Raw genomic sequence first — 20,921 nt, forward strand, 5'->3', positions numbered from 1 at the left:
CTGAAACAACACACCGCAATGGCGCCACCCGTACACTTCTTTTCCCATGGCTCAACTATGATGCTGGGCGAGGAATCCCAATCCGCCACCTACTGGAAAGCCTGCGGCGACGAAGCCCTCTCCCACGGCTTTAAAGGCGTGATTATGATGGGCGCGCATTGGGACGCCCGCGGCGTAAACCGCATCGACGTAGCCATGAACCCCAAGCCCATCAAATCCCCCGTCGCATACGTCCACCCCCGCAAATACAAAGACTACGAGCTCGTCCCCGATCTCGAGAGCGGAAAGAAGTGCATAGCAGCGCTGAGAGAAAAGGGCATCGATGCGCGACCGAATGAGACCTTTGACTGGATCCACGACACATACTTGATTCTCATTCGGATGTTCCCTGAGAAATGCCCACCGACTACGATCATCAGTATGAACTCGCGATTCGACCCACATTTGCATGCGCGTGTGGGCAACATCTTGGCCAAGTTCCGCGACGAGGGCTACCTGATCATCGGGACGGGTGGCGCGGTACACAACCTGTACAGGAATCACTGGGCACAGATGTTGAGGTATTCGGACAACTTTGCCCAGCCGTACCCACCGGAGGCTCCGATGCTGGAGTTCCGCCAGAGTGTTGAGGACGTCTTTGTTCGCTGCTGTAGGAAGGATGCGAAGAAGGGTAGTCTGACTCGTGGTATTACAAGGTTGATGAAACATCCCATGTTCAGGGATGCGCATGCCACCGACGATCACTATATGGCGGCGTGCTTTGTGGCTGGGGTTGTTGACGGGAGCAAGAGGGATGGCGACGAGTGTGTGCTTGGGGCTGAGGATTGGGAGTTGGTGAACATGTGCAACAGCCAGTTTACTGTCGGAAGATGGGAGTAGATATTTTGAGTACTATATATATCCAATTCACTTCTTGTCGCGTTCATGACTAACACAACATTGTCACTCCCAACGAATTTGCGATTTTCTGTCGTGAAATACCTGAAGACCTGAATCAACGCTGTTCTGAATTGTTAGTGTTTCGCAATGGGTGGCAGTGCTTACGCGACTTATGATGAATGTACGATACTGCCGTAACGGTATGGGCATATTGATGTTGCGATATACGAATTTTCTCCTAGACTACATATCTACTGATCTATTTAGATGGCACAATCGGCAGAGTGACATAGTTCACAGCCTTCTCGCTGAAGTGCAAATGATTCCATCCCGCAAACTTCTCCTCGCTCCTGTCCTCAGGATGGTTGTGTTGGAAGATACCACTACCTTGTGTATCACCACTGCTTATCTCGAACACGATCTTGCCGCCCTTCTCAACAATGACATTGGTCGGCCAGACCTCCACATCCACGGCGTATACGTCACCGGGTATGACGGGCTGGACGTCGGTGCTGAAGTAATCTCTCCATGGGAGGTATTCGCGGTGCTTGGGGTGGTCTGGGTTGGTCTTGCGGAAGCTGACGCGCAGCCAGCCCTTGGCGAGGGGAATGGGATCGCCTGCTGTGCCGGTGTAGTAGACTTCTTTGCCTTCGGGCGAGATGTAGCGTAGTGTGAGGAAGAGGTCGATGTCGGATGGCGTTACACCGTTGGAGTGCGCTGAGAGGGACACGTTCAGGTGTGCGACGATGTGGCCGGTAATCTCAGTCTCCTCCTCGAATGGCGCAGTGGTGAACTGGAGAAGCTTGGGGTTGTCAAGGGTGCCAAGCGCCTCGTACGACAGCTTCTGTGGCCTGTTGGTGATGGGCTGGACTTGCGTCAAAGTCTGGGATGGCGTAAGGTAAAACTTCGAATAACGTGTTCGTGCAATGGGCCACTCGTTCTCCGTTCGTCGTTCATACACCTTTTCTTTCTCGGCGTCATTGAATCCAATGTCGCCTTTGCGCAGCACCATGTCAACAGGAGGAAGCTTGCCCTTAACAGACCACCCAACTCTGTCATCGCCCTTGAGGAAAGCATCGAGGAAGCTTCGTTGTATCTCCACTTCCTCCTTGTAGTAGAATGGCAAGTCGTGCCTTCCCGTGATCATCCGTAGGTACTTGAACTCAGAACCCGCATGTGCGTAGCCTTCGATGTTTCCGCGGAGATGAAGCAGAATGCCGCCCCAGTTGCCGACTGAGAGCAGCGGTACTTCGATGTCGCTCATGTCGTACTCTTTGCTTGCATAGTATAATTCGTCGCGGTACTTGAATGCGGCGGTATCGATCGTCTGGTCTTGTCGGTTCCTTGCGCGTACTTCTTCTGAGAGGTCACCATCGACGGTGTCTGGTCCCCAATTGCGCTCGGCACGACCTGGGCGACCATATTGGTTCGTGATGACCTGGCGATTCCTGGTGAAAGCCAAGTTAGCATCCGAAATTCAGCAGATTGTGAGAGGTACTCACCACCAGAAGTCGATGAACTTGTTGCTCAAGATACCTCCATGGCGGCATCGATCACGGTAGTAATCGCTCATGCCCTCCCAGGGAATAACCGCAGCCAGCCCCTTGGGCTTGCGTGCCGCCACACGCCACTGGGATCCAGCATAGTAGCTGATACCGAGCAGGCCAACCTTTCCAGAAGACCATGGCTGCTCAGCCGCCCACTCGACGACATCGAAGAAAGCCTCGCTTGTTCCTCGCGACATGGTGTCCAAGAAGCCTGGAGATTGGCCCAAGCCACGTTCGTCGGCGCGCACGATGATGTAGTCATGCTTCGTCCAGAAACCTGGGTCTGGCGTCTCCCATGCTGAGTGATCGGAGTGATGTTCGGGGTTGACTTCGGCGAACGACTTTCCGTGAAAGCTGGAGATGTTAGCTGCTGCACGGCTGAGAACCTCCGTTTCGACTTACTCCTTATAGTGGATATCCTTTCCATACGGTCCGTACGTCACCAGCACAGGAAGCTTGGTGCCCTCCTTCGTGGACTTCGGCCGGTACACGTTGCATCGAATGATGCCTTTTGAGGATGTCTTCAGCGGCACTGCGACATTCTGCTCGTACATGTAGGGAAACGACGACTCGTCAATCGAGTAAGCATCTTTGATTTCTAGCTGGTCAGACATTTTGTGTATTTGGTACTTGGGAAGAGAGAAACATACTTCATTCCAGCATTTGGATATATACATCATATTGCGACGCGTAGTGGATGCTCGTGCCGACAACGCGCCGCTGGTAAGGTGCGGCGGCAGTGTTCGAGGGGCAGTTTTCGGAATGTGGAGGTGGCACCTTCCAATTGGCGCGTTACCTAAGTTGACCTTCCACGATTACAGACACGCGAACAGGTGGAACACGCCTTCTTACAGACCCAACATCTGGCACCTGGTCCGGCCTCGTACGAGCTTTTTACTTTTCGTTGCCTCGGGACAATTGACCAACCGGCCTCAGGCGAGCTTTCGCTATCTACCAGCAACGCCATTCCAATTTAGGCCATTGAGGACAATCATATGTCGCCCTCATACGATGTCAAAAATTATATGATTGAAGATACGTATGACACAGCACGGTTCAGAGCACGATGATGTATATGCGCGATGATGCGATGGCTTCATGTTTCTACAAGTAGTACTGCGACTACGACGATGCTGGAACACCCTGCATGTTTCCGTAGTCCTCCTTCAGGGCCTCACCACCGACCTCTACTGGTTTACATTCTTGTAGAACATACATCATACGTCCCCAAGACGTGGTGCTGGTGTTTCTCCAAGCGTGCATTGTGCCCCTCTGAATCGCAACATCTCCTCTCTTCATCAACCTTGTCTCCCCCGAATCCAGCACCAACTCCATCTCACCTTCCAGCACGACACCGTAGTCAAGAGAAACGGTGCGATGCATAGGTGAAAGATGGCCAGGTGCTACGTCTACAAAGCGTAGCACTGTTCCTCCTCCAACGACTAGACCTGGAGATGACTCGAGGTAAGGCTTGTAAACCGCGAGGTCGGCGTCTTTGTTCAGATCGACGGGAAATCCCTTGGTAACGTATCCAAGCCGGAAGTCGGCATTGGGAATGTGGTCGACTTTGGCTTCTTCTGGGACTGCATCGGAGAATATGGCTTTCTTGGTGGTGGGATCGTGGGTTGTGATGAAGCGGTTAACCTTGGGAAGGTCATTGGCGATTTGGGGTTTGGAGGCCATTTTTGGAGGTAATCTGGGGGTATGGAGAGGTAACTGAGCGTCAAGATTCTCGGATTGTAGTGTATGAATACAGACACTTCGTGTGATTTGAAAGAAGATTCAAGACTTGATGATCATGTACATCCAAAACGCGTCGCGCAGAACCCGTCTACAGGTGAACTCATAAACAGGATCCCGATGTGGAGGGCAGAGACCCTGCATCCGCCATCTGCCGGCGCAGGCTCGGTGTATCCCGTGCGGGGTCCTGCATAGTACGCAAGCTTCCCCAACTGTTTTGAATAGAGTTATTAAATGGGGATGTACGAAAATCTTCGATTTGGAGTCAGGTGTAAGAAAGCAACACAGGCTGCACTGCTTGGGAGCGAAGATGACGCGTGTCCTGCTTATCGATTGACGGACGCGCTTGCCTACTTCCGTGCTAGACCGAACGCGTACGGCCGTCGGTTGAAGGTTGTCCCGCGAAGTTTGGACTGGACGCGATCAATAGCTGCATCAACGTCAGCCGGGTAACCATGGAACGCTCAGTCTCCACTCTCGACCATTGCCGTGTTCAGCTCCGGACATATTAGCTTACAGGAGTTGATGGGATGTGGAGGAGCTGTATCCGAGATGGTAATCCCCACCTACACAATGTCTCGCGAGCTTAGGTTCGGGTTAATGCTGGTAACTGTAGTCTGGAATCTGAGTATTGCAAGTTGGATATCGTGTATCGCTCTTTGCTAACTAGTCGACCAAAATCTTACCGGAATACCCAAGACTCAAGACACAATGGCAGACAATTACGCTTCGCACTTCGGTGTCAACAACATCCCATACGGCATCGCAAGCTCGTCGAAGCGCTCTGCACCACAGTGTGCCACACGCGTCGGCGACGAGGTCATCTTCCTCGCAGAGCTCGCGGAGCATGATTCCCTCAAAACCATCTCAGCACCGCTGTCCTCCATCTTCCGCGAATCCACGTTGAACACATTTGCCGCGCTGGGAAAAGACATACAAAGTCAAGTACGCTCTGCGATACAAGAAGCATACAAGAGCAAGTCGCACGGCAATTGCTCAGAGGACATCAGCAATGTCACCCTCCATATGCCAGTCAGTGTCGGAGACTTCACAGACTACAGCGCTTCAGCGAACCATGTTCTGAATGCGGGAGAAGCAGTGCAAGGAGTTCGTGCCTACCCACCTGCTTTCATGAAATACCCCGTCGGCTACGCAGGCCGGTCGAGTTCAATCACAGTCTCAGGCGCATCCGTTACAAGACCTCTGGGTCAGTTCATCGAGGACTACACCGTTCCAGAGAAGAAGATCATATTTGGCCCGTCACGCGGCTTGGACTACGAGATGGAAATCGCGGCAGTCATCGGCAAACCCGTCCAAGCTGGGACGTATCTTAACGCAAAGGACGCGGACGACCATATCTTCGGACTGGTTCTGCTGAACGATTGGAGCGCGAGAGACATCCAAGGCTTAGAGATGAATCCGCTTGGGCCTTTCAACGGAAAGAACTTTATGACTTCAATCACCCCTTGGGTCGTTACACTAGAAGCATTGAAGCCCCATGAGGTCTCGGCCCCGCCTCGTATGGAGCCTGTAGCTTCCTTCATGGACGATCCCAACAGCATCAACTACAACATCCAGCTTGAAGGTCAGATCACCCGAAACGGTACTCAGACTACGACCTGCAAGGTTGGCTATGAGACGATGTACTGGACCTTCAGGCATATGTTAGCGCACCACACTATCGGCGGCTGTGGACTCCGCACGGGAGATCTGGTAGCTAGCGGGACAGTGTCGGGCGAACAAGAACATGAACATGGATGTTTGCTCGAACTGACTAAGAACGGCAAGGCTCCAAGCAAACTGAGCGATGGAACTGAGCTACGCTACCTCAATGATGGGGACGAGGTGCGCTACACAGGCGTTGTTGGAGATGGAAGCACTGGTGTTGGGTTTGGAGTATGTGTTGGCACAGTGAAGCCCGCCCGGAAGGTTTAAGAGCTTTCGGATGCAAGTAGGCTGAGCAATCGTGGTGTATCTTCTGGGTGGGTTGACCAGTGGTTGGGTAGCGCCCTGGTTAATAATTGGTCGGCAAGCGTGGTACAGATGCGAGTGGCTGCATACTACCACCGGAGAGATCATTGAATTCAAGCCTTCCAATGAATCTTCGGTCCTTTGGGCCTTGCACATTGGACCCTAAATATCTCTAGCCACACGAAGCCCAGCCTCGTGAGCTTTCTCGCACACAGCCCTTGAGTTTCAGCTTTCATCACACTCCTTGACGCCCTCAGATATTGCACCTTCAACTCTGCGTGAATTCCCCTCAACCCGTTGAAGTTTCTCAACCATACGGAGGCCGGAAGAGACTGTTACACATGTGCTGCGCGCACAGCCTACCTAGGTAACCGTCTGCAGGGCTGAGCCAGCTTTGGACTTTGCGTAGACACAGCAACCACAACCATGGCAGAGTAAGTGTGATACAACCTTGCTCGAGATGTTGCATGTTTACAATGAAGTCCTAACATATTATCCAGATTCTCTCAGACTTACCTGCCGGCTCGACCATCGAAGCTCGCGTTCGGGAAACGTCTTTCTCACAAGTTCAAGCCAAAGAAAGGGAGTCCCAAGCAGTCGATAACCGAGTCTTCTCCCGTCACGCCTAATGCCAGTCATCCTCGAGTTGCACTGCCAGTGTCTTGCGCGCGAGAACCACATATGGCTGACCACGTGCGCACGCGCCGGATTACGTCACAGCCCGCCCCACGATCTCTTCTGAAGACTCGTCCACAAACACAACAAAGCGAAGTTGTCCAGCCTGGAAGAAGTCTCAGCATTGCATCGCTTGTGCTTCCCGAGCCACACCTTGTATACCCAGTCTCCGCGCAACCGTCTTCCTACGATCCTTTACAGTCGGATGAACAAGGCGACGTGCCCCGGATACATAGGAAGGAACCTCCACAGTTGACAGTGAGAGACGCACTCACCGAGCAGTGGGGGAAGCTGCGACTGCCAAATGTGCCACTTGCACCTGCCGACTTGTCAACGTCTAGTAGTGCAACAAACTTCTCACTTCCCCTGCAATCTTCCACCTCAACCAAGACCGTAGCCGCCAAAGCAGCATGGAACAGGATGGCGGTCTCGAATCCCATCTTGCCGAGCTTTCGAGAGGAGCCGCATTCACAAACGACACAGCGGGGTGTGAACCGCCCTCGTCAGGGCCAGACACATAGCGAACCCATAATGATCGACGATGACAGTAAACTTGATGCGACTGCAGGCTCGAACCGCCCTGGAGGCAATTTCGAAAACACAAACTTCTTCCAGTCGGGCGGGTTGTCACGACAGTCGCTGAATCGACGACGAACTCGAAAGGCGAGGTTTCTACGAATGAGGCCTGACCATCGATGTCGAAGTCCTGATTCATCGAGCAGTAGCTCTGAAGATATGCTAACACCCGATAGTTCGGACAGCTCAGAAGGTTCGGAGTTTGATCTTGCAGCTCGTGTTGCGCAAATCGAGAACCAGAACCCAGTCCGAATTACTAGATGTACACGCGGGTTGGGGTTTCCGCGGGGAGATACAGATTACGGAGCTCAAGAAGAGCAAGACCGTCTGCTGGCTGAGCATCTACAACGGGAAGAGGATGCGGCTTATCGAACGACAGCTTCGCGCATTGCGGAAGGGTCTGAAATATCTGCACCTCGAGCTGCGTCTCCTCGGGTACCGTCTCAAAAGAGTGGACGATTGGCCAGTTTGCGGCGCGCCATTACCAACATCGGCACACGAGAGCATCCTATCGATCTAGACCCCGAACCCGACGAGGCCAAAGTTGTTGTTCCCGAAAGGGCGCGAATCCAAGACTATGTGGCGCTGTATGGAGAGCCTATGGATATTGATGGTGTATCGCCTTTTCATCAATACAACGCAAGGCCAGTCGATACGCCACAGACGACGAGCACCTACGTAGATGAGAGGACGCATCTGCGGAGTCGTGATTGCGTCGTCTGTGGCGATAGCGTTCATGTTGTCGACCTACCCTCTCTTGCTGAATGTGATCATCGACCGGAGACGTGTGCAGACTGTTACTCAGGATGGATAACCGCGCAGCTCCAAAGTAGTAGCTGGCACGAAGCCAAATGTCCAGGGAGCAAATGCGAGACAGTGCTGTCATACCATGAGATCCGGCTATACGCGCAACCGGAGATCTTCCAGCAATACGACACATTCATCGCCCGAGCAGCTTTCAGCGAAGATCGTGAGTCGTAGCAACAACACTTTTAGGTTTCAAAAGCTGACAATGACACAGCCAACTTCCGATGGTGTCGAGCGTGTGACTCCGGTCAGATCCACATGAGCGGTGTCGAAGGCAACATCTTTACATGCGTAGCATGTGGACACAAAGTCTGCATCATCCACGAGAACACATGGCACGAAGGCGAAACTTGTGAGGAGTTTGAATATCGATCTTCTGGTCGCAAGGAGCGAGACCAGAGAGCACAAGAAGAAGCGAGTCTTCAAGCGATCGGGAAGCTGACCAAGAAGTGTCCCGGTCCCGGATGTACATGGAATATTGAGAAGAACGATGGCTGCGACCACATGACATGTAAGTTTCGCGTTGCTTTAGACGTCAATGACCGCTTGCTGACTTTCATAGGCTCGAAATGCCGCTTTGAGTTTTGCTGGATCTGTCTTTGCAACTACAACAACGTCAGGCGAGTGGGCAACTCGGCCCATACGACGGCATGCAAGTACCACACAGGAAGACTGGTGTAGCGGTGGATGGCGGTGGATTTCATTGTAGCGAACTTTATACTTTCGCTAAGCACATGCTGGTCCTGGGAACTTCTAGCATCATTTAGCATTCGGGTGTCGGGGTACTTACAAAGATTACGACGTCATGTTACTCTCTCAGACTTCACGTCGCGACGTCAGGCACTCCACTGCAAAATTACATCCGTATAGACCGTAATTACCCAGTAGCGTCCCATGTTGATGTCACGGACTCGGGCCCTGCGCGCTCCGATTGGCGCAAATTACCCCTAGCCCTGAGCAACTCCCCGAATTCATACTACTTGTCAACAAACACAAAGACTTCACCGCCGCTTTTTGTGCCATTGGTGATTCGCGCGGTGTACATAGCCTTTATGATCGTGCTGTGACGGCATTTGTACCTTTTTCAGCGGCAGTTCTTCTACTTCATATCTTGTCATCTTTGCCAAAAATTTGGCCTCATCTTTTTCGAGTCTGAACCCCTTGAAACAGCGCGTCGCCACACCCGCACCTACAGTAGCCATGTCAATGCGAGTGACGCGGTCGCAGGCCGGCAAGACGCCCCAGTGAGTGAATGCCAGGTCGCGCGTGCATACTGTGCAGATATGTGCATTAGTTGCTGACATGCATAACGCAGAAAGCCTGACCGTCCTGGCTTCGTCGAGACCCCCGGGCGCAGAAAGTCGCAACGCAAATCGCTTGCGTCCGATGTCGACGATGGATACGAGTCAACGCCCGAGCCAGAGAACTTCTTGAAGCCTCTCCGATCTGGGGACAGCGATGTGAAGCACGAAGTCGAGGAAAAGAGCAATGGCCATGCCAACGGAAACGGACACGCCAACGGCTACACGAATGGACACACCAACGGGAACGCAAACGGGCGCGCAAAGAGCGAAAAGGAGATCGTCGAGCTGGACTACAAGATGGAGGCGGAAAAGTTCTTCTCGCCAAAGGACAAGTCCGGCCTGCACGAGTTCGGAGGCGCCATTGGTATGGGCAGTATGATGATCTGCTTCCCAGCGCTCATGTACTACATGTGGATTGGAGCGACCTTCTACGACGGCAAATTCCCTACACCGACCGCAGGCCAGAGCTACGGCGACTTCTTTGGACACATGTGGTATCTGGTAAAGACCGAGGCGTTCCCGAACAACAAGGCGTGGCAGATCTACTGGTTCTTTGGACTCATGCAGATGGCCTTCTACATGCTCATGCCGGGTGTCTACCGCAAGGGCAAGGCTCTGCCTCATCTTGGTGGAAAGCAGTTGGACTACTACTGCTCGGCCATGTGGTCTTTCTACTCCAGCATTGTCATCATGTTGACCCTCCACTTCACTGGTATCTTCAAGCTGTACACTCTGATTGACGAGTTCGGCCACATCATGAGCGTAGCCATCCTTTCAGGCTTCCTCTGCTCGACAATCGCATACGTCTCAGCTCGCGTTCGCGGCGCTGATCTTCGGATGACTGACAACCCCATTGTCGACTTCTTCCTCGGCGCGGAGCTCAACCCCAGGCTCTTCGGCATTCTGGACTTCAAGATGTTCCTCGAGGTCCGCATTCCGTGGTTCATCCTCTTCTTCCTTTCGCTCGGTACCTGCTTGAAGCAGTACGAACAGTATGGCTACGTATCCATCGAAGCCATCTTTCTGCTCTTCGCTCACTACCTGTACGCCGGCGCCTGCGCAAAAGGAGAGCACCTCATCATCACAACCTGGGACATGTACTACGAGAAACTCGGCTTCATGCTCATCTTCTGGAACATGGCTGGTGTACCTCTGTCATACTGCCACTGCACCCTGTTCATCGCCAACCACCACCCATCTGAATACCAACTCCCGACCTGGTTTACCGCCCTCCTCACCCTCGCTTACCTCGGCGTCTACTACATCTGGGACACGACCAACTCGCAAAAGAACCAGTTCCGTCAAGAGGAACGCGGTGTTGTCGACGAGCGCACTACCTTCCCCTACTTCAAGTACGGACGCATCGCCAACCCCAAGACCATCCAGACATCGCACGGCAACAAGATTCTGGCTGACGGCTGGTACGGCAAGGCGCGTAAGATTCACTACACGTGCGATCTTTTCTTCGCAATCAGCTGGGGTCTTATCACCGGCTTCAGCAGCCCGTTCCCATGGTTCTACTCCGTGTTCTTTGCGGGTATGATCATCCACAGGGCGCTGAGAGACATTGAGAAGTGCCGGGAGAAGTACGGTGAGGCATGGAAGGAGTACGAGAGGCAGGTGCCTTATTTGTTCATTCCGGTAAGTCCAGCATCTCGCGTCTTGACTGAATCGTCGCTAACATATCTACAGTACGTGTTTTAAGTAGATACCGGACCGTCGCTTTGATCTTTTACCATCTCGCGAGTCTTCGGACACCTTTTACTTGACGGGACCATTTTGTAGTATACCATAGCATTCTTCTCGCATTTCGACGGTCGTGGCTAGGGCGGACAGCATTGTAATGGTTGTAATGGCAGTAATGGCAGTAATGGCAGTAGTAATGTATGATGTAGCAATTAGCTCCGGCAAAAACTGATGTGACACGATGCGCCATCTATATGTCTGTCTAGACACACGAACCCCTACGCATGCCAAGCCTTGCGTCAGCGTGCGTGCGGGCCAAAAGTTCAGACCCTCACGCCTCGTATCCGCAAAGTGTCCTCCCCTCTCAGCCCAACCCAAGAACCCGCACAAGTCGCCCCCCAGTGCACAACCACCCACCATGGACGCCCTCAAATCCGCCATCCAACCCATAACGCACAACCTGCCCCAACCCATCGCCGACGTCGGCATCTCGCTCCTCGGCCCCAAATGCTACAAAACCCTCATCTACAACGTCGACATCACGGCCACGGAATGCGTCAAGCTCGCCATCTCCAAGGGCCTCGGCATCGGCATCATCGGCGCCTCCTCCATCGTCAAGATCCCGCAGCTCCTCAAACTGCTCAACTCGCAGTCCGCCGACGGCCTCTCGTTCCTGTCCTACCTCCTCGAATCAAGCAGCTACCTCATTAGCCTTGCGTACAACGTCCGCCACGGATTCCCGTTTAGCACGTATGGCGAGACGGCGCTTATTCTCGTGCAGAATATCGCTATTGCGAGTTTGGTGCTCAAGTACAGTGGACGGGGTGTGGGCGTTGCGGGATGGATTGGCGGGTTGGCGGCGGCGGGCGCGGCGCTGTTTAATGACCAGTGGGTTGATAATGAGAAGTTGAGCTTGTTTCAGGCGACGGCTGGTGTGTTGGGTGTTGCGAGTAAGGTGCCTCAGATTCTGACGGTGTGGAGTGAGGGTGGGACGGGCCAGTTGAGCGCTTTTGCTGTAAGTCTTCATGTTTCTACATTACGGGTGATGGTTTACTAATTTGGTGACTAGGTTGTCAACTACCTCCTCGGTTCCCTATCTCGTATCTTTACAACTCTCCAGGAAGTCGACGACCCGCTCATCCTCTACGGCTTCATCGCTGGCTTCGCCCTCAACGCTATCCTCTTCTGCCAGGTCGTATACTACTGGAACGCGCCCGCATCCAAGAAGACGGAGTCAAAGAAGTTGGAAAAGCCCATCGCGGCCGACAGGAAGGAAATGGCGCGTGCCGTCTCGAGCGGTGCTACGCCGTCGTATGCGAATGCCGCGGGCAAGAGTCCAAGCACAAGACGCAGGGGATAGGCTCATCCCCCTGTTGCTTCTTGCTTGGGGATGTGGGCTGTTGAATTAGTAGTTGTAATACAGACTTCACTTGCGCGACGTCTTGACCATGCTTGGGTGAAGATTACACGTATATTCAATACACTAACATGCTAACATATGCTTGGTCGCATGTCTAGAAAAACAACTCCGGGCGTTCTGCTAAACAAGGCTTTTCGTTTTCCTATCAAATCTGCTGAGGCGCCGTACTTATGGCATGTGGCGGTGGCATTGGTGGAGCGCCTCTGCTATCCGCCAAATCTCCCGTAGGCGACATCGTCCTCTGCTGGTTTGGTATGATTGTATTGACTGGAGGCGGTGGCGTGGGTACTGGGGAGAGGCCCACTGGCGGGTGGTATCCAGTGTCTGTTAGCCTCCCAGATACTGGGTTGTACACGCCAGTCCTTGCTTGCAACTCGTAGTTGTCGTCATCTTCTGAAGACGAATAGTCGTAAGTGTCCATTTGACGTTGACGCGCAACATCTACTGCGAAGGGATTCGTAGCTGGCAACTGATTCTGGTATGTGTGCACCTTCGAAGTCATGGTGGACCCCATCGTGCCGGTTCGGTAATTACTTGACGCTGCTGTATCGCTGCGATCAACGCCATATTGCGATCCCGATTCCTGGCGTCTGCGTTGCGAGTTGTGGATCTGTTGGCGGAAGACGTTGCCAGTGTGATCGCCGCTACCTTCAGGCACGGCCGTTGTAGACGAGTAACCAGACGCTTCTCCGCGTTCCTCGTCCGCCGGCTTGGCCATGCGCTGCAGCGGTTGTACATCCTCATCGACCATTATCGTGGGCTGCGGTGGTGCGCGTGATGCCTGACCCCAGGCTCGAATTGGGTATGCACGTCCCTTGCGCCATGTCTCGGAGACAGGAGGGAAGTATTGGCGGTAGGAGCCCCATGATACGAGTATGCCGAGTAGGGCGCCAGAGAGGACGTCGAATGGGTGGTGGCGGGCATCCATGATACGGGTTCCTGTAATCAGAGCAGCTCCGAGGGCAGGAACCATGACGAGGAATGATCTCCAGACCTCGCCCTTTGCATCGAGAACGTGTAGCTTTCCGGCGAGGTAGATAGAGAGGTAGAAGAGACCGGCGAAGGAGACTGGAGGGCGTTAGTAGATGCTTTATTTGTGCGGCTATGTCACATACCGCTGCTGTGCCCAGAGGGGAAGCTCTTGAAACCATCTTGCAGGATGTAATTGTCAGTCTGCTTGCAGATGTCGATAGTTTGTAATGCGTATTTTTCAAGATTGAGCTTGGTTTCATCGACGATGCAGCGGCTGATCAGATCCGGCCGCGGCTTGCCAATCGCGTTCTTCAAGGCTCCCGTGATGGTGAAGGCGGCGCCAATGCTCAGGCCAAGACCAAGGATGCCACAGTTCAACTCCCACAACCGATCCTTGAATCGATATCTCCCTGATAGGCGCTTGATGCCAGCCCTGCCTGCGGGCATTGTCGTCTGGTGTGAGAAGAGCCCATCAATGACCATGGTGTAGAGTGCGATGACCGCAGCGGGAGCGAGGATAACGTAGACGCATAGCCACGGGACGGGTACGCGCTCATGTTCGGCGAATGGGTAGTGCAGGGTGTAGTTTTCGAGGGCGAAGTGCTGGTGGAAGGGCGGGATCTTGTCGACAATGGTGAAGGTTATCATGAGAACACTATGGCTTTGTTAGCCGGATCGAGCTGGGAAGGAGGTCGTGTGACGCGGAGAGGGTGGGCTTGCAGTATGATGAGGTAGTCGCCAATATATCTGTGCTGGTCAGTTTCTACTGCTCTTATGCATGCATAGCTGTACGCACGAGAAGATGACCTTCTTGGGAAGGCGCTTCTTGGAGAAGGGAAGGCGCTCAGGGAGCTGTTTCGACGTCCAGTCGTCCATGATGCGCTACAGGACCCAGCCAATCGCGGATGCTTCGTTGCTGCCTCAGACTCAATGGCAGTCGACTGCTCTAGTAGCGTAGTATTGTTATATGCGAAGATGTAGGCGTGAATGTTCTCGGGGGTCCGCAAACGACGGCACCAGACATGCGACCCTCCTGGGGGATGGCGCAGGGGCGGAGAGGAGAAGGAAAGGGAAATGCAAGGTCAGCGAGAAGATAAAAGACAGTGGGGTTGGTCAGAATGCAGTGGTTGTCCCCGGGTCAGCAACGCCGTGGGCAGGGAGGATGTGTAGAAGTGCAGGGCCGACTACGCAGCGTCTCCGTGCTCAGCTTGTGGCTGTGAGGATTGAGCTGACGCGCTCCCAGACTTGGCTCACTCCACAGCAGCAGGGCTAGCCGCCTCGAGATCAGCGCCAATTCAACTCGGCCTTGGTACGCGGAGCATTATTTCACGTTACGTCGCGATAAGGTTCGTGTGATATGCATGCGGCAGCAGCTCTAGTAAGGCCGGCCGCATGCCCGGCAGGCGATGGCATCCGAACCGAGCTGTAAAAGAAATACGGTATGGCAACAATGGGCCTGTTCCATGTGGCGCATCCAGCGGAAGCGGCGATCGCTTAGCGCCATGGCGATCAGCTTATTCTTCCACCGCCTCAGGGTCCGACTCTCTACATCTATTCCTGTATCGCCATGTTTTCCTTATTCGCCAGCGAGAAGCCCCAGCCCAAAGCCGCCGAGGTTGCCATCCAGAGGGTCTCAAACATCACCGCCACCCAGCTGTCCCGCTTCGAGCGCCTTCCCAAGGTCCAGCGCTATGCCATCATAGGCGCTGCCTCTGTTGGCGGACTGTCCATCCTATGGGCTTTGACTTCATCTTCAAAGTCTGCCAGACGGCCTCCGATTGCTTCTCCCAGGGATTCCCTGCTACCAGATCTGTCTCCCGAGGACGCTGCAGAACTTCCATACCATCCAGCTGCACTGCCCGGAGCCCGCGATGTCGATTCGCCATGGGGTACTATCCGCGTGTATGAGTTCGGCCCCAGAGATGGAGAAAAAGTTTTGCTCATCCATGGCATCTCGACTCCGAGCATTGCCTTGACTGACCTGGCACACAAACTGGTTGGCAGGGGCCGACGTGTCATGCTTTTTGGTGGGTCCTCCTTGCTGTCACTGCTAGTCTTTGCCCCGTCACTTTTCTCTTCGCTGTTTCAAAGCCGTGAAACCAAACACCGTCTTCCTGGACATGGAGAAGATGGTTTTTCTGTGCAGCTTCTATGATCGCCACATCTGCATGCCCCACGTTGAACCGGGCGCAGGACTGTGTCATGGGGTTCCTTGCTTTGCCCGTTTGGGCAAGGGGCCCGCCAGCCCTACCAACGGTGAACCACGTGCACTGCAGATGCGATTACCGAACTGCATCGTGGACAGTCCGTGCTATGCTACAAAATAATTATACTAACAATATCAACAGACCTCTTTGGTCGCGGCTACTCTGATGGTCCTAACCCGGACACAACCAACTATGACTCCAACCTCTTCACCAGCCAGATCTTGCTCGCGCTACAATCTTCGCCCATCCACTGGTCGCATTTCACCATAGTCGGCTACTCTCTGGGAGGCGCCATCGCTGCAGACTTCACATCGTACTTCCCCTCGCTCGTCCGCGGGCTCGTCCTCGTCGCTCCTAGTGGGCTCATCCGCAAAAACCGCATTTCCATTTCCAGCAAAATGCTCTACAACAGCTCCTGGATGCCGGAATGGATGGTACGCAAGTTCGTCGCAAGCAAACTATGGACAGGACGCAAAGTAGTTGAGAGCGACCCTGAAGCAGTAGAGAATGCCGAGACTACCACGGTTGCGAGCGAAGGAGACAAAACATATCTGAGCAGCAACCAAATGCTCTTGCCAGGCAACCCGCACTCTACCGTTTCTTCCGTCGTGGATTGGCAGATACAAAACCACAAGGGGTTCGTGCCAGCCTTCATATCGACCATCCGTCATGCGCCCATCCAGAATCAACAAGAGCGCTGGGCCGTCATCCGCGAAAACATCGAGAACCGCGCCGGCCCACTAAAGGAAGTCTGGCTCATTCTCGGCGAGACGGACCCCGTTATCAACGCCGACGAAGTCACCGAGGATGCAAGAGCAGTACTAGGTGAGGAAAACGTCAGGGTCAAGGTACTCGACGGTGTAGGCCACGAAGTCGCCATCGAGCGAGCAGATGACATTGTCAGGGCCGTAAGAAGGGTTGGTAGTAAGCCCGAGGAGGTCAGGGAGCAACAGGAAGTAGCGCCTGAGGTGCCTGAAAAGGACCCGAAGCCTGAGAAACCCGAGAAGGCTGAGAAGGAAAAGAAGGACAAGAAGGAGAAGGAGAAGAAGAGCTCGAGTCGGAGGAAGCACGGAAGCTCACACGCTGGCTCTAGCGCGAAATAGGACTGAAGCCCAGTATTGAGATGGTTTACGAGGCCAAAGAATGTACAAGAATATATAACAAGAACAATTTCACAACGCTTACATGCGACGCAAACTTCTCAATAAAGCTGAAAGTATGTGACATGAAGTTTCATTCTCAAGTATATACACGAAATCTAATTCCCCCCATTTCTTCCTCGCCCTCAGTTCATCTAACCACTCCACACAGCGGGGCCGGGAGGAGTGTAGCTAGTAGGAACCGGGTAGTAAATGTTGAGCTGAATGCCCTTGTCGTCCGCCTTGTACGCACCCGGGAAAGCAACCTTGGGTCCCGGCGTTCCACTGCCACCGTTCTCAACCTTCAACTGCGCACACGAGATGTAGAACTGCGCACCGCCGACGGTGGACGCAGAGTGCACAGCAATGTGCTCAACGCGCATGAGGTATTCGCCCGAAGGAAGGGATTTGGGGAGTGTGACGTCGACTTCTTGCTTGCCTATTCACACACTCACGTCAGCTTCCTAATTCTATCTGAGTGCGAAGTAGAGATTAGGGAAGACATACCGTTGCTCGGCCAGTTCATCTGCCCACCAGAAAAGGTAGCGCCCTGACTGAAGATCTTAAACCACACATCGCCGCTTCCATCCCAGGTCGCAGCAGTCTTGCCCTCGGGGACCTTGGCGAGGTAGAATTGAAGGGGGCCCGGGTGCGAGATGCTGGATGCGGCTGTGAAGCCGACGGAGTCGCCGGCGTTGACGGTGTAGGTTTTTGAGCCTGTACCGGGGGCGAGCTCGTAGCAGCGGATGGCGTCGGCGGTTACGTCTGTTGTGGGACCTAGACGGGTGTTAAATGGGTGTTTGGAAGGGAAGTGATGGGTATGGATTGGGAGGCGTACCGTTGGACTGGTAGTTGGCGGTCTTGCGGACGTATTGCCACAGACCGGTCTTTTGGCCCTTGACGACGAGTTCGGGGAAGGTGTAGTGGGCGCTGGCCGTGCTGGCGACAGCGAGGAGGGTGGTGAGGACGGAACACTTCATGGTTGGTTACTGTGAAGAAGATGTGATGATGGGTATCTTGATGTCCCTACGAGGTACCAAACCCCCCTCTATATATACAACCATCCTGATGGCTTGGTGGAGCCGTCACACATCCAGGTTCTTCTATATTGCAGTACTATGCGCCCCAGACTCAGGCGTGTGGTACTTCATTTTTTCGCCGCCTTGCGCACGAGTAGGTCGATAATGTTCCGGCGGGTAAAAGAGATGGTAGGCAATGGGGCGTTGCCGAACCGAGGTGTTGAAACGCGAGACCCAGTACAATTAATTCATGGGAAACATATGGATGTTTAGATGAGGTTAGTGGCGCTAGCATGTAGTCATTGGTCGGCAAGCAGCGTCCCCCTGTCCGGTAGTCGAAACACATGACCCGGTTCCGATATTGCGACAGGCGGCTTTGCCATCCTGGTAGATTGAAAGGCGTCTCTAGTTGCACCACAAGCGTACGTTGGATGGAGGCGACTACTCGAAGCGATGCACAGTGGCTGCTAGAATATATTGAGCGTGTGGATTGCAGTATCGTGGCGGCATGGAAGGACTTGAAGAAAACCCGGGACGAAGATGCGAAACACTATGGACATGAAGCTTGTTTTCGTTAAATCCGATCGCGACCTTCTAGATGCGTGATAATGACATATGATACAGTGGGGTATGGAAACATGTACCTGTTGATCGAGCGATCGTCAACGGGTGAGCGGGAACGGTGAATGTGCTTGCCTGACAGCGAGCATGCAATGTGGGTCTCCCAGGTACGCCAATCTCAGGCGTTTCGTCTGCTCTCGACGAGGGCCAATTGCTTCTGCTCCTCTGCCTCGAACTCGCCGGCTTCGTAGTACAGATCCTCTTCGTCAATGTCGGCATAGCCGAAAATGCTGCGGTAAATACGTTCTCCAAGTCCCTTCTTCTGGGCCATGGCGAGTACCATGACAATGGGAAGGTGCCAGATGCTAGCCCAGAAAAGACCTCTGGCCGTTCCTTTTTGTCCCTCGGCCTTCCAGAACTGCCAGGCTTTGAGTGCCATCCAGCCGTTGACGACGCTACTCGTGGCTACGTAGCTCCAGTCGGTCACGCCGCAGTATGACAAGCCGATACAGACGGGGAACATGAGAATGGAGTATCGCAGTGCCACTCGTCCGTTCATTCCAGGGTTCACCCAGGCTGTCATGCGGTAACCTGCATTCTTGTATTCGTCGCGGATGGCCCAGCTCAACGCATTGAAGTGGGGGAACTGCCAGGCGTACAACAACGCAGCGCACAGCCACCCTCCAGCCGAACCCTCACCAAACAGCAGTTCTTCCCAAGTTCCGTCATGGGCGTACTGACTCGCTGCAGCCGTCCAACCCATGAGCGGCGGAATGCCTCCAACGATGGCGCCAACCCAAGTGTTCAGTATGTGCATGCGCTTCATGGGTGTGTACACGGCCGCATAAAGGGCAATGTTGGCGGCGCCAAGGAACGCTGTCGTGGGGTTGACGCCATAGTAGAGGGCGCCGGTACCAAGCACCCCGCACGCGACGGCGAAGATGATGGCGCCTCGTGGGCTGATAAGCTTCCGGACGAGAGGCCGATTGCGCGTACGACTCATCTTGGCATCGTGTGCGGGCTCCATGATCATATTGAAGGCGTTTGCGGATGCCGAGCACAGCGCAGTGCCGGATGTGAGGAAGAAGAGTGTGAGGGTCGAGAGGGACGGAGTGGCTGTTGCTGCGGGGGCAAGCAGACCTGGTACGGGGTATAGCGAGTATGCGGCCGTTGCACTGAGTACGACGAGGAAGGAGAGGCGCGGTTTCGATAGCGAGAGGTATGTAGTCATCATGCGCTTGAGCGACTGCTGCGGGAGGCTCGAGGATATGTGTGCCAGCTTGGACGACGCATCGTGTGGTATTGGGTATGCCGTCTCTGGGTTCTCTACTGCCTGCTCTTTTGCTTTCTTCCGCCGCCTATGTGGTAATACTTCTTCTGTGCCAGTTGTGCCATCCTCCTTCGCCGCTTGCTGCCCGCTTGCATTCGCCGATTTGACGGACAGAATGGAGCTCTGTAACTCTGGTCCTGACCTCCAGAATGTATCCTTGAGTAGTGGGTTCGCCCGGAAGTAGTCCTTTCCGAAAGCAGTACCGCCTCGTCCGGCTACTATGGCGTCGTCTCTATATGACGGATTGAAAGAAATTGGTCTCCGGGACTGCAGCGGCGCTTTTGCGAGTCTGCGCCAACATCGTAGACATAGTGTGTTCGCATCCCGCGCTGCAATTGGCCGCGGCAGTATTGGTCGAAAGCTCATGGCGGCATGGGGTTGAGCTCCAGCGGGCAGTCGTCATGAGAGCGATAACTTTTGGATTGCACCTGCCAAGAGCCGAGGCGCGCTAGCCACTCAGACATCCCGCATTTCTACTCCACACTCGTCCCGTCTACTTCTCAGCCTCACCACGTCTTGACAAGCGACAATCCTCAGTCAGCACTAATATGGGCTCTTCACCGGATATCGCAAGACGGAACAAAAATCTGAGTCGCTTTTTTGCAATCATCCGACCAGGCATCAGCGGACTGGCATGGAGCTTCTTCGAGCTGGAGGGGATGCCGAATAGCACAACAGCTACAATACGCGGTGCCTCGGATGCTCCGTAATATGATTACGCCGCAAACTTGTAGGCAACGTTCAGCATAGGGCCCTAGAACCAAGTCAACTCTCGAGTGATCCAGAAATCGGATCGGAGCTTCATACCATTTTATCATGCACGTCCAACTGTTCGATCCAGACCCGTATGACATCGCTCGTACCCGTCCTAGCCGCATTGCTGCCCCCGGCTTGTACATGCAGCATGGCCCCCACAAGTTCAGCTCGAAACTGTCAACACAATTCCGTGTAACCTGCATGGGCTCGACAACCAATGGATGGTCGTCAGCCTGCAGCAAAGCGGCGAGGCTATGTAATACCTGGAGAAGAGCATGAAAGAGGCTGTGTAAGCCACAAGGCTACGTGCATTGATTTCTATTGCCAGCGCA

At 53.9% G+C, this 20,921-nt stretch overlaps 10 protein-coding genes across 10 annotated transcripts; 5 read left to right on the forward strand and 5 right to left on the reverse strand.

Annotated features, from left to right (window-relative positions):
• Nucleotides 1-18: 18 nt before the first annotated feature.
• J4E85_001858 (uncharacterized protein) lies at nt 19-879 on the forward strand (the record flags this gene model as incomplete). Its single annotated transcript, XM_051466142.1, has 1 exon — nt 19-879. One exon carries the CDS (start codon nt 19-21, stop codon nt 877-879), a length of 861 nt encoding a protein of 286 aa, XP_051330699.1.
• A 259-nt stretch (nt 880-1,138) lies between these two features.
• J4E85_001859 (uncharacterized protein) lies at nt 1,139-3,040 on the reverse strand (the record flags this gene model as incomplete). Its single annotated transcript, XM_051466143.1, has 3 exons — nt 1,139-2,327; nt 2,382-2,780; nt 2,829-3,040. The coding sequence occupies 3 exons, from the start codon at nt 3,038-3,040 to the stop codon at nt 1,139-1,141; spliced, it is 1,800 nt and encodes a 599-aa protein (XP_051330700.1).
• A 508-nt stretch (nt 3,041-3,548) lies between these two features.
• On the reverse strand, nt 3,549-4,109 carry J4E85_001860 (uncharacterized protein; the record flags this gene model as incomplete). The annotated part of the gene is made up of 1 exon (XM_051466144.1): nt 3,549-4,109. The coding sequence occupies one exon, from the start codon at nt 4,107-4,109 to the stop codon at nt 3,549-3,551; it is 561 nt and encodes a 186-aa protein (XP_051330701.1).
• Nucleotides 4,110-4,877: 768 nt separating this feature from the next.
• Nucleotides 4,878-6,101, forward strand: J4E85_001861 (uncharacterized protein; the record flags this gene model as incomplete). Its single annotated transcript, XM_051466145.1, has 1 exon — nt 4,878-6,101. One exon carries the CDS (start codon nt 4,878-4,880, stop codon nt 6,099-6,101), a length of 1,224 nt encoding a protein of 407 aa, XP_051330702.1.
• A 3,294-nt stretch (nt 6,102-9,395) lies between these two features.
• J4E85_001862 (uncharacterized protein) lies at nt 9,396-11,203 on the forward strand (the record flags this gene model as incomplete). Its single annotated transcript, XM_051466146.1, has 3 exons — nt 9,396-9,439; nt 9,511-11,140; nt 11,192-11,203. The coding sequence occupies 3 exons, from the start codon at nt 9,396-9,398 to the stop codon at nt 11,201-11,203; spliced, it is 1,686 nt and encodes a 561-aa protein (XP_051330703.1).
• Nucleotides 11,204-11,603: 400 nt separating this feature from the next.
• J4E85_001863 (uncharacterized protein) lies at nt 11,604-12,545 on the forward strand (the record flags this gene model as incomplete). Its single annotated transcript, XM_051466147.1, has 2 exons — nt 11,604-12,200; nt 12,255-12,545. The coding sequence occupies 2 exons, from the start codon at nt 11,604-11,606 to the stop codon at nt 12,543-12,545; spliced, it is 888 nt and encodes a 295-aa protein (XP_051330704.1).
• A 205-nt stretch (nt 12,546-12,750) lies between these two features.
• On the reverse strand, nt 12,751-14,453 carry J4E85_001864 (uncharacterized protein; the record flags this gene model as incomplete). The annotated part of the gene is made up of 4 exons (XM_051466148.1): nt 12,751-13,673; nt 13,721-14,232; nt 14,298-14,324; nt 14,374-14,453. 4 exons carry the CDS (start codon nt 14,451-14,453, stop codon nt 12,751-12,753), a joined length of 1,542 nt encoding a protein of 513 aa, XP_051330705.1.
• Nucleotides 14,454-15,144: 691 nt separating this feature from the next.
• J4E85_001865 (uncharacterized protein) lies at nt 15,145-16,887 on the forward strand (the record flags this gene model as incomplete). Its single annotated transcript, XM_051466149.1, has 2 exons — nt 15,145-15,604; nt 15,926-16,887. The coding sequence occupies 2 exons, from the start codon at nt 15,145-15,147 to the stop codon at nt 16,885-16,887; spliced, it is 1,422 nt and encodes a 473-aa protein (XP_051330706.1).
• Nucleotides 16,888-17,078: 191 nt separating this feature from the next.
• Nucleotides 17,079-17,903, reverse strand: J4E85_001866 (uncharacterized protein; the record flags this gene model as incomplete). The annotated part of the gene is made up of 3 exons (XM_051466150.1): nt 17,079-17,362; nt 17,431-17,700; nt 17,762-17,903. The coding sequence occupies 3 exons, from the start codon at nt 17,901-17,903 to the stop codon at nt 17,079-17,081; spliced, it is 696 nt and encodes a 231-aa protein (XP_051330707.1).
• A 778-nt stretch (nt 17,904-18,681) lies between these two features.
• On the reverse strand, nt 18,682-20,199 carry J4E85_001867 (uncharacterized protein; the record flags this gene model as incomplete). The annotated part of the gene is made up of 1 exon (XM_051466151.1): nt 18,682-20,199. One exon carries the CDS (start codon nt 20,197-20,199, stop codon nt 18,682-18,684), a length of 1,518 nt encoding a protein of 505 aa, XP_051330708.1.
• Nucleotides 20,200-20,921: the final 722 nt, after the last annotated feature.

This window comes from Alternaria conjuncta (assembly GCF_024043145.1).
Source record: "Alternaria conjuncta strain BMP 0040 chromosome Unknown scaffold_2, whole genome shotgun sequence".
Lineage (NCBI taxonomy): Eukaryota > Fungi > Ascomycota > Dothideomycetes > Pleosporales > Pleosporaceae > Alternaria > Alternaria conjuncta.